General features: G+C 40.9%; 1 protein-coding gene across 2 annotated transcripts in view; it reads left to right on the top strand.

Moving 5' to 3' along the window:
- LOC139912863 (flotillin-2a) overlaps window positions 1–17088 on the top strand; it is a 22073-nt gene continuing 4985 nt past the window's right edge. Inside the window, exons 1-9 of one of the 2 annotated variants that reach the window (XM_071900789.2) lie at window positions 1–198; window positions 4863–4944; window positions 8678–8768; window positions 13778–13901; window positions 15134–15252; window positions 15365–15478; window positions 15633–15752; window positions 15869–16083; window positions 16407–16590. In XM_071900789.2, coding sequence (XP_071756890.1) covers window positions 150–198; window positions 4863–4944; window positions 8678–8768; window positions 13778–13901; window positions 15134–15252; window positions 15365–15478; window positions 15633–15752; window positions 15869–16083; window positions 16407–16590 — 1098 coding nt within the window. In that variant the 5' untranslated portion in view covers window positions 1–149. Of the gene's footprint in view, window positions 199–4862; window positions 4945–8677; window positions 8769–9297; window positions 9389–13777; window positions 13902–15133; window positions 15253–15364; window positions 15479–15632; window positions 15753–15868; window positions 16084–16406; window positions 16591–17088 lie in introns of both variants that reach the window. The other variant, XM_071900788.2, reaches the window with a different exon arrangement.

Consider the following 17088-nt stretch of genomic DNA (forward strand, 5'->3'; position numbering starts at 1 on the left):
TATATTGATAGGGGCGGGGCACAAGATGCATACATGTTTTGAAGAAAATTATTGAGGGAGTTGGTTAAATAAAAAAAGGTGTTTTGAATCAATGTAGTTTTGTACGCGTCGCACAGGTGGTTTGGATACGTGTTTTTTCAGTAGATAAAATGGGAAACTGCCACACCGTCGGACCAAACGAGGCCCTTGTGGTTTCAGGTATGATTTTGGGCAGTGTTTTATCTCGTTTTAGCTCGTGACTGGTTCGCCAATCTCGATTAAACGCCTGTAGAGAATGACCTATTAAATGATTTAAAAACACTCTGTTAACCTTCATACATCCAAAATTATATATTATAGACTATTTACGAGCATTTCTGAATTAAGGTCTAACTAACGTCACATGTAATGTTATTACAAGAAGCCACTGCGACTTGATGAACGCAGCTAGCGTAACGTAGCCTACCAGGTTTAGCTTTTGGGGAAAAAACGGAAACAGTATTTTTTGGTATCTTGTGAACAATCTAGGCTATGTATGTGGAAAAAACGTTGGCCTATCTTGCCTTAGGAAACAAAAACATGATATTACGTCTGAGGTAACGATACTCAATAGTGAGGTTTTGGTGACCATATCGTACTTATTTTTCTCCTGTAGTAAGACTATGATATCCCTGTTTATTTTAGGATTCATTTGTGATAAGTGAACGGCCCAAATGCTCTGGCACTGTGTTCCCCTCTGGTTCCAGTCTGGTTTGTTATGCATAGTAATAATTTGTGTGTCATCAGCTGATGTTTTTATTCATATGCCCTGACATAGGGCTTCCAAGACCCTTTCCTCTCAAGGACCCCAAATAGAAACCCCAGTGGACCAGGGACCCCACTTGGGTTGAGGTTTTTGTCCCAAACATCCCCCATCTGGGAGGGTTTGGGTTCTTTACCCATAATTTGTCTACTGAAGGTGGGAGATAACAGTGGGGAGTAAAATCTCTGATCACATTCTCTCATTGTGTTAATTTCTAGGTAATGAAGTAATAGTGAAAGATGACCTTAGATGTAGACCTGTGTATTGTGCACCGGCCCACTGGAGAGGAAACAGACCTCTGCACCCATATGAATATCTTACCTCAGTTTATACATGTGGTTTGGCAATGCAGTGCAGAAAAGATTTCCAGCTTGCTTCTCTAACGGAATCTATTAGGCCAGTTTCCTGTCTGCCCCACTTTCGATCAACACAAAAGAGAAACAGCTTTGGGATTTTCCACTGCAAAGAAACTTTAGAGTGTGTCACCAGATAGAGGAAAGTAGCCTATGTGGCCCTGGATGAACGCCTTCTGACTTTTTCAGTGATCCTTTTTTTTAAGGGTCATGAACTGCAAATCCTGATCACCAGGGCAATTCATTGCTCAATGTGGAAATAAGTGACTCTCTGTAACTTGTGGAGGTTGAGTTTCCTGGTGAAACAGAATTTCACTGCTTGACTCAGTCTGTGGAGGCAAAATGGGAAATAACGCTGCCTTTCATGTAGCTATGTAGCAATCACACAAATTACTCATCTAGAACTAAATTTGATGTCAGGACCTTTTTTATAGCTTGTGTAAATTCTCATTCATCCCCATAGAGCCCCCTCCCCCCCCTCCATTGTGAAGTGATTGGAGTCAGGAATGCAAGTTATGCTGAGCTAGAGTATAGGCACTGTGGCTAAAAAGGTTTGTTGCTCCAAGCACTTCTATAGGTCATCAGTCTGTTACCGCTTTACTTGGCAATGGCAGCTAGCAGGAGTCGATGGATTTTAATAGTAAATTCCTATCCCACCCACATGCTTTCTTTACTGCAGCACGTCTAATCCGTAAGAACTAGATCACACTGACTGAACCAGAGCGTTTCCACTTAACTCTTTTCATGGTATAGCTATACATTCTGGTTCAAGGTTTCAGGATTCAAGTAGGCTAAGAGAGGGAATAGTTAATAATTGCTGTAGAAATAGTGTGTTGTTCAAGGTGGAGGAAAAATAGGTGTTAGGTTAACTTATGGGAACAGTTAAGTCAGTCTGCACTCTCATAGAGTATAGAAATCCAAGGATATTGAAAGATAATTGCTCTTAAAAAATAGACAGTGGAGCGGACAGCCTATTTCCATTAGGTGTTTTTTCAGATGTTGTGGAGTTTTGGACAGGAAAGAGGAAAATGTGGCAATGTGAAGTTCTGTATGACGTAGCCAACGTTTATCTGCTCAGCTGTGAGCATTGCACAGTCATGTTGGCTTTTCTGTTTTCTGTGTGCACGGTTTTCCCAGTCTAGTCATTATAATACTACTGTTTACTGTAGTTATGTCGGACCTGTGGATTATTTATACGATGGGAAAGAATGGGAAACATCATAACCTGCTGTTACCCCCTCTGGCAAAAAGTGATTTCTGTTTTTGTCTTGAGATTTGACAGTATGAGCTCACAAAATTTTTGTTATATACGTGGCATCAGTTGCACATGGGGCAGAATGGCAGTAAGCATGTACACTGGGGAAACCATGTAGGCCTCATAGAAAAGGCCCCTAAACTGTGATATACGCACGGTTTGAGTTTTTGATTAACCATTACATATATGCATATTTGCCTACAATAGTTGAACTATGAGCTGGAGCTGCATCTATCCAGTCACAGTACATGGGAAGTTTCCAAGCATACTAGTCCACTCTCAACCATCATTTGTAGCTTGATACATTTTAACTCAAATGCCCTATAGCACAGTCTTTCTCATGATCAGTGTCCAGTTATAACATTGTTAAATGAATTGTTCAAAATAACTTGAGTGTGATGCCTCTGTAGTAAAATATAGGCTAAGATGTCACACTTTAATATTAGGTTGTTAAGGGGAATGGGTGGATGTCAGTAAAGATAGTCCAGCTCCTCCCCTCTGTCCGTCAGTTAACGGGTGACAGCTGGGAATGTCACACCCAGACTCGAGATAAAACTACTACTGCCAGTGTATGGGACTGTATTTGTGTTGCCAACAAGCCAAGTCACGTCTTAGGTGGAAAGATGTATTTTCACATATTCGCTATAAATCATAATTTCTACTATGCCATGTTGGGGAGGAAATAGTATGTGAAATTGAAATCCAATGTCGCTGTTGTATTCTTTGTGTAGTTTTTGTCTCTACAGGAAAATTTAAACAGTGGGTGTATTGTGCAGAAAGGAGTGTTTGTTTCAGGTGTTAATTTGCCTTTGTTGTCAAAAGTGTTGCGAAGTCAGTTCAGTGTGATGTATGAGTTGGATAAAAGGTCAGCATTAAATCACATCAACTAGCGCAATCAGATAAGCAACATGGCCATTATTAACCAATGGATTGGAAAGTGTGTGAGACCCATCACAGATTTTGGCCTTGAAACTTGTTCCAAATGCTCATTACGCCTCATGTGTGCAAACTGCAAAGGTATTTTACTTAAACAAATGACAGGCTGATTGTTCTTCATTTTTACAATGTTGTGCTGTAATAATGTTTGATCAATTTGGCGACTGCTGACTGAACTCACTGTGATCTACTGATTCAATCATCATATGTTAAAGTAGTTTTGGTGCCCCCAGTCTAAAATCCATTTAGGTGCCAAAATAGCAGTCAGTCCTATGTTTCCATCCTTGGAAATAAACATCCCAACAGCATTGCTCTGTCTTTCCAGAGCTCAAAGCAGTTAACAAGGCGTATTAAGATCAAAGGTAAGAAGAATGCGTAAATGAGAGGGACTCAATTAAGGACGAGACTTTTACTTTGAAAACCCAGGGATTTTATGCCTGCTTGATTTTAGAAACAATGACTCTTGGTAATCTTAAAAAAGAAAATAAACTTATTGCAATCGTGATGAACTACAGCACAATAACCAAACAATGTGTGAGAGAGGAACAAATCAAATCGTGAGAGTGAGAGTGGCACCGGAAGGCACTGGCAGACACCTATGACTTGGAGATGAGAGAAAAAAGACCCAGAGGAAAAAACTTTCTTGTTGTGGGGACTGTGGTTGGAAGATGGAGTGGTGTATTTTTTTTTAAATGACTGTCTCAACAGCACCTGATCACAATCCACAATCCACTTGCTGAATAGGCAAATGAGTCACTGTCAGAAAGATTTTTCTCAACACTTCTACTCTTCTACTCCCAGTCGTTTATATGAACGCTAAATTAATTGCTCTTATAATGTGTGTGTTCACATGCACCAAAGCATGTAAACAGAGTAAATGTTGAAAAATGTTTTGACTTGCCCAGAAACTTGATGTTACTTGCTCTAAGTGGACCAACATGCACAGAAAGAATATTATGCTCTCCAAACAAATCTGTAGAAGAAATCACCACACTCACCTTTGCTTGGTGTGTAAAAACCAGTAGAGTAGTTGTGTCTATGATACCATTGTATATAAATGTCTCTCGCAGCTTGGCCAACAGCAGTTGGGCCTAAATGTTCAAAAGATAGTGGAATGTCGCAAATATAGTTTCTTCTGCATTTGTAAAAAAAAAGAAAGAAAAAAATTAGCATTATGAAAACATAAAAAGTTTGGAAAACCTGCTTCTTTTTCAGTGTGTTACTACTGTTTTCCCACCAAAAAAAGTAGTCAATTAAAGTTTTTATAAGATATTCACCTATTGAATTATCACCTATTGGATTATCAAAGGTTTATACTACCCCTTTCATTCCAAATGACATTTAATTTGTAATGGGCTAGTCTATTGCATTTGAGGTGGTTACATGAGGTATTTTTCAGATTTTTTTTTTTTTCATGGATTATTAGGCTCCATGTAAACCCAGCCTATGTCTTGATTTACTGTGATGGTACTGTACAGTTTTTGTGGCCATGTGATACAAATGATGACGCGTTTCTGGTGTCTGTGTTGTTCCAAAGGCGGCTGCTGTGGCTCAGATGAGAAGACGTACATGGTGGGAGGCTGGGCCTGGGCCTGGTGGCTCATCTCAGACATCCAGAGGTAAGACCTGCCTGCGCTCGCTCCCCGTCTCCCCGGCTGTACGCTGTCCTGAACCAGAGAAAGCTCTCAAATGTCCCTTAGAGCTCTTTCACTCTTAGATGGCACCCCACTGACAAGCTGAAAAGGGAAGTTTTCAAAAACAGGGGATCTGCATGTCCTTACAAAGTCTTAAATTATCTCAAATGAAGGCCTCATAAAATATTAAAATGTCTTCAATCCAGTTATTAGAGGTATTTTCTTTACCATTCAATATCAGGTTTGTTTGTGCTGCATGTCCACTCTTAGATTAATGCAGAACAGGGTTGGGCTATTAGTATAATATGCAAAACAGTTTTTTTTGTTTTACTTAACACAGCTGGACTTCAATTAATTTCCTATTGTCCTTTTTGTTATGCTACCCATTTAAGGTTTCAAAACTTTCATTAGCTATGTTCAGACTGTTTTTGCAAGCTTTGTTTCTTTATTTTGGTTTTTAAATTGGTCTTAAATTCAATTCCCGAAACCATTTACAATGTCGTAAAATCTTAAATTTGGCTTTCTGAAACCTGCAGATGACCCTGATAAAGTCATTTTCATTAAGACAAGAATGATGCTTATGTCCTCCCTAGCCTTTCACAAAGTCTACACCGGTCGCACTGCGTCACGCCACAATCAAGCATATAGCCTCGAAATACACAAGCAGAAATTTTAATTGTCTGTGTATTATCTACACTGAAGTTGCATACTATTCATAAGTTGCATACTATTCATAAAAGTGATTAGGCTATTTCTTTTACTTTTACTTATTTACTTTTACTTACTTACTACTTTTGAAACCAAAATGAATATGGAAAAGAGCCCATTATTCAGAAGGTTGACCATGGACAGGAGGGATCATTCTCAGCTGCTATCAGCTCATTTTCAGATATGGACTGTTAAACCCCGGACAGCCAAGCGAAGACGCCAGCAGATCACACAGCGTTACCGCTGATGTCGGCATCCACAATAATCTAATAACCTAATGCACAAAGGAAATGAAATGCCATACTGTAAAAATTAATATTTGGGATAAAAACAACACAACCAAATCAGTGTCTGTGTATTTATCTCTAAAATATGACAATATATACAGGGGGGAAATGGAGGCATAGCCATTACTTGATTATATAACACATTACAGGCACAATGCCAAAAGCCTTCAGTGAGCAAAATGCCAAAATAACTAAGCAGTTAAATGATAAAAAACAATGAAGTGTAAGGTATTTAAAAAAACATGGGTACCAACAACCACCTGTAGCCCATTGTTCTTGTGTTGATAAGGGTATTTTGTAGGGAAAAAATTGCAAAATTTACTTTCCACATTGGTTTTTAGACCTCTGAAAATGCAGGCCTTCAAAGCCCAAATATTTGGAAAAAGCCATGGAAGGATGAGACCACAGCATTTCCAGTGTTTGAGAAATATACATTTAAATTAGTATTAAAATGGTTAAAAAGCCTATGCAATGGGCTTACATGGCACCTTTACACACGTAGGTACGAAAAAATAGACTTGAAGCGTAAAAAGACGGAGCGCATCACAGTGACACACGTGTGCTGGAGCTGAAACACGCCTGTACAGAGCCGGTGCACACAGCAGTGTTGATTAAAATAAGCAGAAATTAAATGAGTGTTTCTGTTATGAGAGACAGACGACTAAAAACACTAAAAACGCAGCTGACTCGCTTTTGGTGTAGATTAGGCTTTATACAGTTCAGTAAAGACTAAACCACTTATTAACGGTTGAATTGAATTCAGGCAAACATTGTAACACATCAATATTAAAAGCTAATGTTTACCAAATGTGTAAACATAGCAGCTCACCCCTGCCTGCTGCTTTCGAACGCAGCCCCAATGAGGCAGCTTCCAGGACGGCACTGGAAAGATAAACAGATGATGCTTAACGGAGAGGTTAGAGAAGGTTAAAGGGACACCTCACAAAAAATAAACTGTAAGCCGCGTAGTTTATTGAACTCTGCTGTGTCAGTTGAAAATTAACAAAAAGCAAAAACACTAAAACAGAATTTATATACGTTATTCATATGATCATAGAAAGCTCAAACAATATTTGTGTGTTCATGCAATTCTCTCTCTGACAAAGCTTAAAACCGGAGAACCAAATCTCTAGTCTGATTTAATCAAGAGACAAAACCTGGAGGTGAACCACTGACACTGAATAGGAGACTGACTCAGAGACTGTTTGTCTGACCTTCAACCCGTTGTAATGCTTACAGCTACAAACTTTAAAATGTGCCCATATGTCCCCTGTAAAATCACTGGGTTCAAAGTCTCCCATTTACTGACATTATAGCAGCACCAGGATTTGTCTCTGGATGAAATTGTCAAGAAATTCTTGGCTCTGTTGCTGCCAGCTTTGTGAGAGACTTTTTCATGTTTAAATGTTCACAAATCTTGGCTGAACTGCCCCAAATCACAGGAAATTACATGAATTCCATTTTCAAGTGGATTTTCGCTTAAAAGCCTCGCCTGCTGCTTTTCAAAATCATAAGACAGTTACAAAACCTGCTAGAAAAGATGACTACATAATCTTATGATAATTTCCAAACCTGTGGTAGTTCTCCTTGTTTCTGGAGCGCGATATTATTACTGATGTGTTATTTTGTGTATGCTTGCCTCTTGTCTCTTTGTTTCTACTTTGCTAACCTGCTTTGCCCTGTCTGGTGTTGATCTCACCCTGTCTCAACCATAGTGTGTCTCTCTCTGGTTACCCCATGAAGTGCTGCTCCTTCCTTAGTTGCTAGGAGACTTAATGGTAGTACTTGACAACAGAGTAAAGCTGACGTACGGCTTAAGTTATTTGTTGCAACCCCCCCCCCCCCCCCTTTAAGAGACGGGCTGTCCCAGGAATCCCCTCCCCTCTATTTTTATTCAGCATTTTGGTCATGTGCAGTTCTGTGTTTCTGAAGGTTTCTTGGACGATGAGAATAGGAGAAATGCTCTCGCTCCTCTCCAGAGTAGTCACCACTTCAGCTAAAAGCCCTGCGTGCATTAGCCAGTAGCTGGACAGCATAATAAAAGAGGGGGAGGTGGTATAGTCTGGAGGGGCAGAGCTGTAGCTTCCCGCTTGTGATGCAGTAATCGTGTTAATGTCCAGCCCCATGACTCATTGATCCAATTCTCCTGGGAAGAAAGGGAGAGAGGCGGAGCTGTTAACCAGAGAGTCTCCTGTTCTGAGTGATGCTGCACTCCGCCTCCTGCGTCTCCGACTCCGAAGCCGCTCAAGATTACAATAAAGCCGAGTCTGTATTTATTGTTAAAGAATTGCTGTTTTATCAGCTCTGACATGCAGTCTCACACAAACAATTAAACAAGGCTAGTACTGAAATAGAGAATAATGATTGTTTTTAAAGGGCATTCCTGTGTAATCCCAGATAGTGACTGGGGCCAAGAATGCTGTCAATACTGACCGAGCTTTTACCAATGGCCCTTGCTCTTTTTCCCAGTTTGTTTGAGAATTCACAGAGACAGGACTGGCTGTGTTGTAGTTGGGATGGTTCTGTTATACTGTAGTGTTGCTAGCAGCTGATCATGGATAAGACGATGTTTGGGGCTGAAACCAGTAGAACAGGAGGTCACACTGTGTCTTTTTCCCCCTCCCTCTCCCCTCTTCCTCTTGACCTTGGTTACTGACATTCCTAACAGCTGTTGTCCAACTTACTGTTTTGCCTCTGCTATTCCCGCCTGCCTGCCTGCGTAGAATGTCTCTGGAGGTTATGACCATCCTCTGTCGCTGTGAGAATATCGAAACCTCGGAGGGTGTTCCCTTGGATGTGACAGGGGTGGCTCAGGTAATGCACTGCAAAAGAAAAGAAAAAAAAGGAAAACCGGGCAGAGAGTGGTGCTCAAGACCAAAGGAAGACGCAGGAAAATGGTTCAACTAACAAGCTAACGATGTCTGTCTCTGTTTTTCCCCCCTCTTCATGTCTGTTTTCTCTCTCTGCAGTGGAAGGGAGAGTCGGCTGTCATTAACTCGGGCTTCGCCACACAGCTAACCTCTGAGTCACTCCTTTTACCTTTGGCAACGGGGTCGCAGAATGAGTGCTAAAGAACCCCATGCAAAATACAAATTGAATTATTTCGATAAAGCTGTATTTCAAAATTGTAAGTTGACTAGAACCTGAACCCAAAGGCGATTGCACTCTGAAAAGCATCTCATTCTGCTCCGTTGTCAGTGAACTGGAGTCCTTGGGTGAATGTTGTTTTCGTTTTGTCCTTCTTCTGTTTTTTTTGTTGTTGTTGTGTCCTGGCCCCTCTCTTCATTTGCTTTCCCTCAGAACATGCCAATTTTTATTTTATATTTTTCCACATTCTTCACAGGATAACCCTTGAGATTATGACCCTGCAGCCCAAGTGTGATGATGTAGAGACAGCGGAGGGTGTAGCTATTACTGTCACTGGGGTGGCTCAGGTAAATCACCACACTTTTCTGGGAATGCCTCTCTCAACTCAAGGCCAGTCCAGACTCCACTAACCCCCCCGACTTCCCCAGACCCACCCGCCTCTACCCTCCTCCGGACCCCATGGGACCATGGTACCACAAACACAAATGAGGGTGAATTATTCTCAGAAACATTCATTTAAAAAAAAAATTTCACAACAACAGAATTATAGTGAAGATATTTTGATAAATGGTTAAGGAATGTGCTGTTTCATTCTGCGATTTGGACATTTTCATCCAACCTCTCTGGCATCACCCTGTAATAACAGCAAAGGAAGTGTATCATGCAGAGAGCTCAAGTTAAGATGTAAACCTGTATTTTTGATTGAGACACTCAAAGACAGATGTATATATGTACAGTTGTTGAGTCATACAAGTTGTCAGAATAATTGACCCTCATATCAAGGCAGAAAAGGTCCAGTCAGACCTCTCTGCTTTAAAGTTCCTCGGAGGGGGTACAAAGGATCTGAGTAAAGCTTGATGTCCATTTCAGTATGCATCTTAATGTTTTATTTCATTCTTTTTTTTCCAAAGCCTGTTTTTTGGTTGTTTTTTGGTTGTTTTATTCTGTTCAGTGCCAAATTATCTCTCTTTGAGGTAGACCACTTTGAGCTGTTAAGGAAAAATCCATCCTAAAACATAATTCACATAACGCTATTCCTGTGACAGTTGAGTCTTGTTCCAATCCATTTAGTCACCTGCCCTTACAAAATGATTGCTGGCGACTGAAAGTCGTAGTCACTAAACATATAAGCCAGTGGTTCTCAATCCTGGTCTCTGGGTCCCGAGGACCAGGGTTGAAAACCACTGGTATAAACCATTTTAAGATCTTGGATTGCAAGATAGTGGCAGATTAAAGTATATAAAGTGGTATATTTTCTTAAAGGTAATGTAAGGTAGTATAAATGTTACATTTACAATAAGTGGTTGTGCCAAAATATTAAAGGTTTTGGGTTTTGGGGGTATTTAGCTATTTTTACTACTTATCCAGAGTCAGATGAACTCATAGACATTTTTATGTCTCTGCATGCAGTTTGAAGAAATAGCAACAGTTAGCTTAGCTCATTTGCTGGCAGTCTACGGGATCAAGTAGCAGCTCCTCTCAAAAGTGGGGAAATAGACCTGCTCAGTTGGGAATCTGAGCTCACAGAAGAAGTTTGGAGGGCCGTTCAAATGGATATTTCCTATTTGGAAGTAGGAAGTTTCCCAGTCGTCTTGAATGTACCATAAAAGAAGTCCGGCCGGGAATGAGAAAGTTGGTATAATCTCATTTCTTATTAGTCAAATTAACGACTTTATAAATACTTCAACTTAACTAAATTACAATGTATAGCTTTGTTAGACCAGCCATCCATCTCTGGAGAAGTTAGAAGGTCTATCTCCCTACTTTTGAGAGGAGCTGCTACTTGACACAGACTTTGAGCGACTGAGCCAAGCTAACCGTCCCCACACCTTCAAACTGCATGCAGAGACATAAAAAATGCATCCAAGGGTTTGTCTGAATCCGGGTAAGTAGGAAAAATAGCAATGCCAAATTCCCCAAAAACGAACTATCCCTTTAAATCTTGACTAATCTATCCAAGAACTAGTGAATTATTTTTTCATGGTGGATTTTCACTTAATTGCCCACCCCACCCCCATGTCTTGGACCTTATGACACCATATACCAACATTTTCAGCATTTCAGTTTGCCTAATGATATCCTGCTATTATTCATATCTTTCTTTGTCTGTGTGCCAAAGCTTCTTTTGTTGTTTGAAACAAGATACTCTATTATCAGTTTTGTTTTTGTGAGGCCATGGCCATGCCTATGTTCCTCTATTCTGTGTTTTCCAACATGCATGCTGACAATGAGCCCACTGTCTGGAGCTGAACAACTCCTCACTCTCACACAGTTCACTTCCCAGAAAGACTCATCATGCCGCTGTCTGATTGGTCCAACCTAAGCCAAAGCCATTGTGGAAGGTCCCATGGCAACAGGAGCTGTCTCCCTTTTAAATTACTGACACCTACTGTATGTTATAACTCACAGGGAGGCGTCCCTTCCAGTTCATTTAAAGGAAGCCAGAGCAGAATGTTAATTTGGGAGACATTCCTGTTTGTTTTTTACCTTACTATATTACTATACTATATTATACAATACCAGTCTGATATAAATCACATTCTCATGCCATCTCTCTTGCATTTGGCCATATTATTGTTAACTGGAAGAGTGTATTTGTCTCTTGACAGCCTACTGGTTAATCGGCAGTAAAAGCACACAACAATTAATAGGCGCAACAAATCCATGACCTTTCAAAAACATTATTATATCGCCATTGAGGAAACGTATGAGTCGAGGAAATATTTCTCAGGAGATGCTAGGAAACCATTTTTTTCTGTCACATTTCCTGTACTTGTGCTTTTCTTTGTATAAGCAGTTCAGTAGCATGAAGGAGCTGTGGGTTTTGAGGGCGAGGGAGGAAGGGGGGGGAGGGGGTAGTGGGTTAGGGTTATGGGCGAGAGATTACCATTGCACGCAAGTCTTCATTGCAGTCTTGGCCATGGCACGGCTCCCCCTGCTGTCTGTGTGAGGTGGTTGGTGATGTTTGATGGTCGTCTGGCTGGCTTGCAGGCTTTCTGTTTTTAGTCATTTGTTACCTTGGAATGACGGCCATCTTCCCCGACATCACGCCGCTGTCCTTCCTGGTATGAGTGCATGTCTGAAACGAGTCCGTGTCCAGACCTCTCGCCTAAGGACCCAGCTCACTCTCTCTTTTCTTTCAGCTCCAGTGGAGTACATGACCCGAGCCTTCCTTCCTCCAAACCATTTTTGATTTCTTAATTGTACAAATTACCTTTCTGACTTCCTCAGTACACTTATCTTCGTCATTGGCATTGATTTAATTTTTTTCATTTTTACATAATCCCCATGATAATTTTTTTCCCTCATTTGATGCACTGTATTTTGAAATGTCCTACTCAGCCTGTGTGTTTTGACCTTTTAACAGGAACATAGATTTCTAAATTGTGATTGACACTGCAGTGCCATGAATCCACCTTAAAATGTCTCTGTTTTAATAATTTACTTTAATATGGAACAGCAGCAGTTAATAGTTAGAGAAGTGAGTTTGCAGCTGGAAAGCTGCCAATGCGACTCCTCTGACAGACCAGAAAAATCTGGGCAGGGGAAGGATAAATTTAAGTGTGTACATCAGTTGTATGTTAAGTTGCATATATTTATTTATCTTGGTTGTCTGCGTAAACACTAAGAAACCTGGTCTGAACACAAATTTATATCTACTGACGCTGTTTACAATAACGTAGCCTCTAGTAGTGGAGTACTGACCAGGGTTTGATTTGAGGGCCACATACTAGACTATACAAGTCAAGTCATTGATATACAATCACTATTGACACTATATTGTGATGCTTCACATCTGAGATAAGGACACAAATTCACATTCCTAAAATAATAATCTTAAAAGGTTATCGTTTTTATTCATAGCTTGTAAGGGTGTGTTGAAAAGAAAAAAAAATACGATTTTAGATTAAGAAAATTATATATTCAAGAAAGTAACTGTGATTTAATGTTGGACATGTAGTTTAGGTTTTTAAGAGGCCTAAGCTAAGCCTAAAAGCAACTCATATGACTCAGAAAGAACTCCACGTCAGTGCTGGCCAATATTTTTAAACCCTTCTTTAACCAGGCAAGGTGATTGTGTACAAGACTGTGATTGCAATGGTCAGCTCCCAGTGGTGGATTTATGTAACCCTCCCTCTGCTGCACCTACTCCCCCAGGCTGTTGCTGTAAATAATGTGTTCTTACTCCTCTTGCCTGTCTAAATAAGGGTTAAAACAATCCAGCACAGTGCATTGCATTACTTTTTTGCCAAATCACAAGTTGGAAATGATATATTATTACTATACGCTTAGCCCCTGAAAAAACATTTTCCATCTTATATTGCCATACATTTACAGCATAATGTTATGCATCAGTGAGACTTTTTTTGATACATGTGTACAAAATGGTTGCTACAAAAATAGTTCTCATCTCGAAACAACCAAGGCTTTATGCATACATTACACCAATGCATTGCAACAGCGCATTTAAGATTTTGCTGATGTTCAATATGTGCATTGACTTCCCATTATAAGTATATTTTACACTGCAGCTGTTCGTAAAAACAATCACTATTCGGGTAACAGTTCTATTTGTATTGTTGGATAATGCCACCAAAGTTAGCATGTGTGTCCATGTGTGCACACTCGTGTTGTATCTGTGTTTGTGGATGTGTTGTATCTGTGTTTGTGCTCGTGTTGTACCTGTGTTTGTGGATGTGTGTTCAGCTGACACCCTCTGTCCACGTTGGCTCCAGGTGAAGGTGATGACAGACAATGAGCTGCTGGGTTACGCCTGCGAACAGTTCCTAGGGAAGTCTGTCATGGAGATAAAGAGTGTCATCCTGCAGACCCTCGAGGGTCACCTTCGCTCCATCCTCGGTGGGTAGCTTCTTGATGCTGCATGATCACTCCAATAACTTGTTGTTTTTTGTAAAGGAAAGTGGGCGTCCACTCACCTTTTTTTTAGCATTTTTAATCTTCATTTTTATGGTGGGAGAGTAGAGAGGGAGACAGAAAAAGGGAGAACCAGGAGAGACAGCTCTGGTGGGATTTGATCCTAGAGGTGGGGGGCTTAATGAGCAACTAAACACCAAACCCTAATCTGTGTAAAGGCTCACATCTAATGGTAAGAAAGTGCGACTGAAATTGCCATCTGCTATTGGCTGATCTTTGGTGCCAGGTGATGTCACCTTTTATAGAGCACAACAGGTGGTGACATCACCAGGTTAAGTTAGTCTTTAAAGTTAAAGTAAAATTATTTATTTTTTACATTTTGGCAACATGTTTGGTGGTCTTTGCTGTGGTGTTTTTGCACTGTGCTTTCCAGAGATCACTTGGCAATCAAACGGAGCGGCCAGATGAAGAAACATTATGGCAAGATGAGCCGCTCGTTGTATCTAGGCAACCATACACAAAATTCACATGATAATAAATTATGAACAATTATTCATTTCCCTGAATCTGTGATGGAGGAGAGCACATGGAGAAAGTGGTCAGAGTTTTTTTAATGTGTCCTTCTAAAACTGTATTGGTTACAGAGACCCAATAATCTCAAATATACATAGCAATTATTGTTTGAATTAACTACACATTTATTTTGCCGTAGTAGTGCAAAATGTAAAAAATGTCTAATTTTACCCCATTTCATCCTTCTGTGACATCTTTTCTCTTGGATTTTCTGAAGTTTGAGTTTCTGTAGGTGGCGCTCCTTTCTTTGTCTGTTCAGCCGTGGTGGCTATCACTGCTCAGGCTAACCACCCAGTTCTTCTTCTATTTATTACAAACAAACCGCTGTTGCTGTTGCCACAGGATTTTTCCCGGGAAAATCATACCCAACACCGGGTGTTTAAAACAGCAAATGTAAAAGCTTTCATGACCTGAATATAGGTTGAATCACTATCACTCTATCAGTCGGCAATAGAGAGTAGCAAAACAGACATTTATCTGTATAATTATGTCACAGATCATTACCACTTTGCTATTTCCAGATATTTCGACAATCTTTATCAATAAGCTCCATTTTGAGTTAACTTGTAATTTAAATTCCTATGATAATAACTATAGAAATACAATTTGAATTGGAAGGCACTAGCCTCTGTTCTTTATTCCAGGCACGCTGACGGTGGAGCAGATCTACCAAGACAGAGACAAGTTTGCCAGCCTGGTGCGGGAGGTGGCAGCGCCTGATGTCGGCCGCATGGGCATCGAGATCCTCAGCTTCACCATCAAGGTGGGAGACGCTGAGTTAACTTCGTAGCAACATTAGCGTAGTTTTCACTTGAATAATGACATTGCTAACCATACTGTGTATCCATGTTTGTATGTCTTCCCCTTGCTGGTAGGACGTGTACGATAAAGTGGAGTACCTGAGCTCACTGGGTAAAACTCAGACAGCTGCAGTACAGAGGGATGCAGACATCGGAGTGGCAGAGGCAGAGAGAGATGCAGGGATCAGGGTAAGAGGACCTTGAAGAGGAAATAAACACTGCCAACAAGAACATCTAGAAAACCAACCTTGCTGTTGTAGCTATTGTAGCTTATAAAAGCAAACTATTGAACTGTCCCTCACCCTACTCTCCCTCATTATCCTCTGCTCACTGCCTTTAACAGGAAGCAGAGTGTAAGAAAGAGATGATGGATATCAAGTTCCAAGCCGACACAAAGATGGCCGACTCCAAACGAGAGCTAGAGATGCAGAAAGCTTCTTTCAACCAGGAAGTCAATACAAGGGTATCAGCATGAATACTGCTTTGGATTCAACATAACATCAACAGTCAAACAGAGGCATGCAGTAAAATCATACTACTGTATATTGAAGACCTGCTGCCTCTCCCATCCCTTTCCAGAAAGCAGAGGCTCAGCTGGCGTACGAGCTGCAGGCGGCCAAGGAGCAGCAGAAGATCCGTCTGGAGGAGATTGAGATTGAGGTGGTGCAGAGGAGGAAGCAGATCACCATTGAGGAGAAGGAGATCGCCCGCACGGAGAAAGAGCTCATCGCCACCGTCAAGAGGCCCGCCGAGGCCGAGGCCTACAAGATGCAGCAGCTGGCTGAGGGACAGAAGTGAGTGGATCCCACACAGATCCCTTAAATCCATCTTAACAAGCAATTTGAGTCTTAAAATCTCAATACTACAAGACATTTCCCATGGGGTTAGATAATTTCACTTGTTTCCAATGCAAATTAACTTAACTGCATTGGAAGCAAGTGAAATGATCTCATACCATGGGCAGATTCTTGTAATTTGTTTTTAAGACCCGGTGCTAGACCAAATGATTTTCAAGATGCACATTTGTTTGCAGAACCGTACATGAATGATGACTGCTAATGTAAGTAAACACTGAATAGCAATCAGTCTTTTTAACGCTTCTCTAACGCTTCACCAGGATTAAGAAAGTGTTGACGGCACAGGCAGAGGCCGAGAAGATCCGCTGCATTGGTGAGGCAGAGGCCGGTTCCATCGAAGCGGTGGGGAAGGCAGAGGCTGAGAAGATGAGGCTGAAAGCCGAAGCCTACCAGCAGTATGGGGAGGCAGCCCAGACGGCCCTGGTCCTCGAGGCTCTGCCCAAGGTCTGGATCACATTCACACATAGCATGGTTAAAGGACTACACTGACTTTTTGGAGTTTGGCCAACTGGTCACCTTACTTGATATCTGACAAAGAGGATTGGTACCAAAATCGTCTCTGTGAGTCCGGTAGATAGTTTTGTCCGGTGCCTATGCTAACACTTTAGCATACAGTATGTATGCTAAAGTGTTAGCAACCGTCCAAAGTAAGTAACCGTCCAAAATTGCAGTCCAAAGTTGGTACTGGTTTGTATTCTGTGGCCTAACTTCTGAAAACAAAATCTCAATCTTCATCATTAATGAAGTCCATTATGAATCAACAGCGAAAGAATTTCAACCTTTTGCTAACTTCACTCATTTCTGTGTAAACAAAACAAGTTACACTCAAAGTCTCACAGGAACAGAGATCTTCTGCCATTTAAAGTGCATTCTTTCTGTCTCTTTTACCAATCCTCTAAACAAGCCTGGCAGGTTTAAAATGTACTTAAAATTAGCCAACCA

The sequence above is a fragment of the Centroberyx gerrardi genome, chromosome 11, assembly GCF_048128805.1.
Source record: "Centroberyx gerrardi isolate f3 chromosome 11, fCenGer3.hap1.cur.20231027, whole genome shotgun sequence".
Lineage (NCBI taxonomy): Eukaryota > Metazoa > Chordata > Actinopteri > Beryciformes > Berycidae > Centroberyx > Centroberyx gerrardi.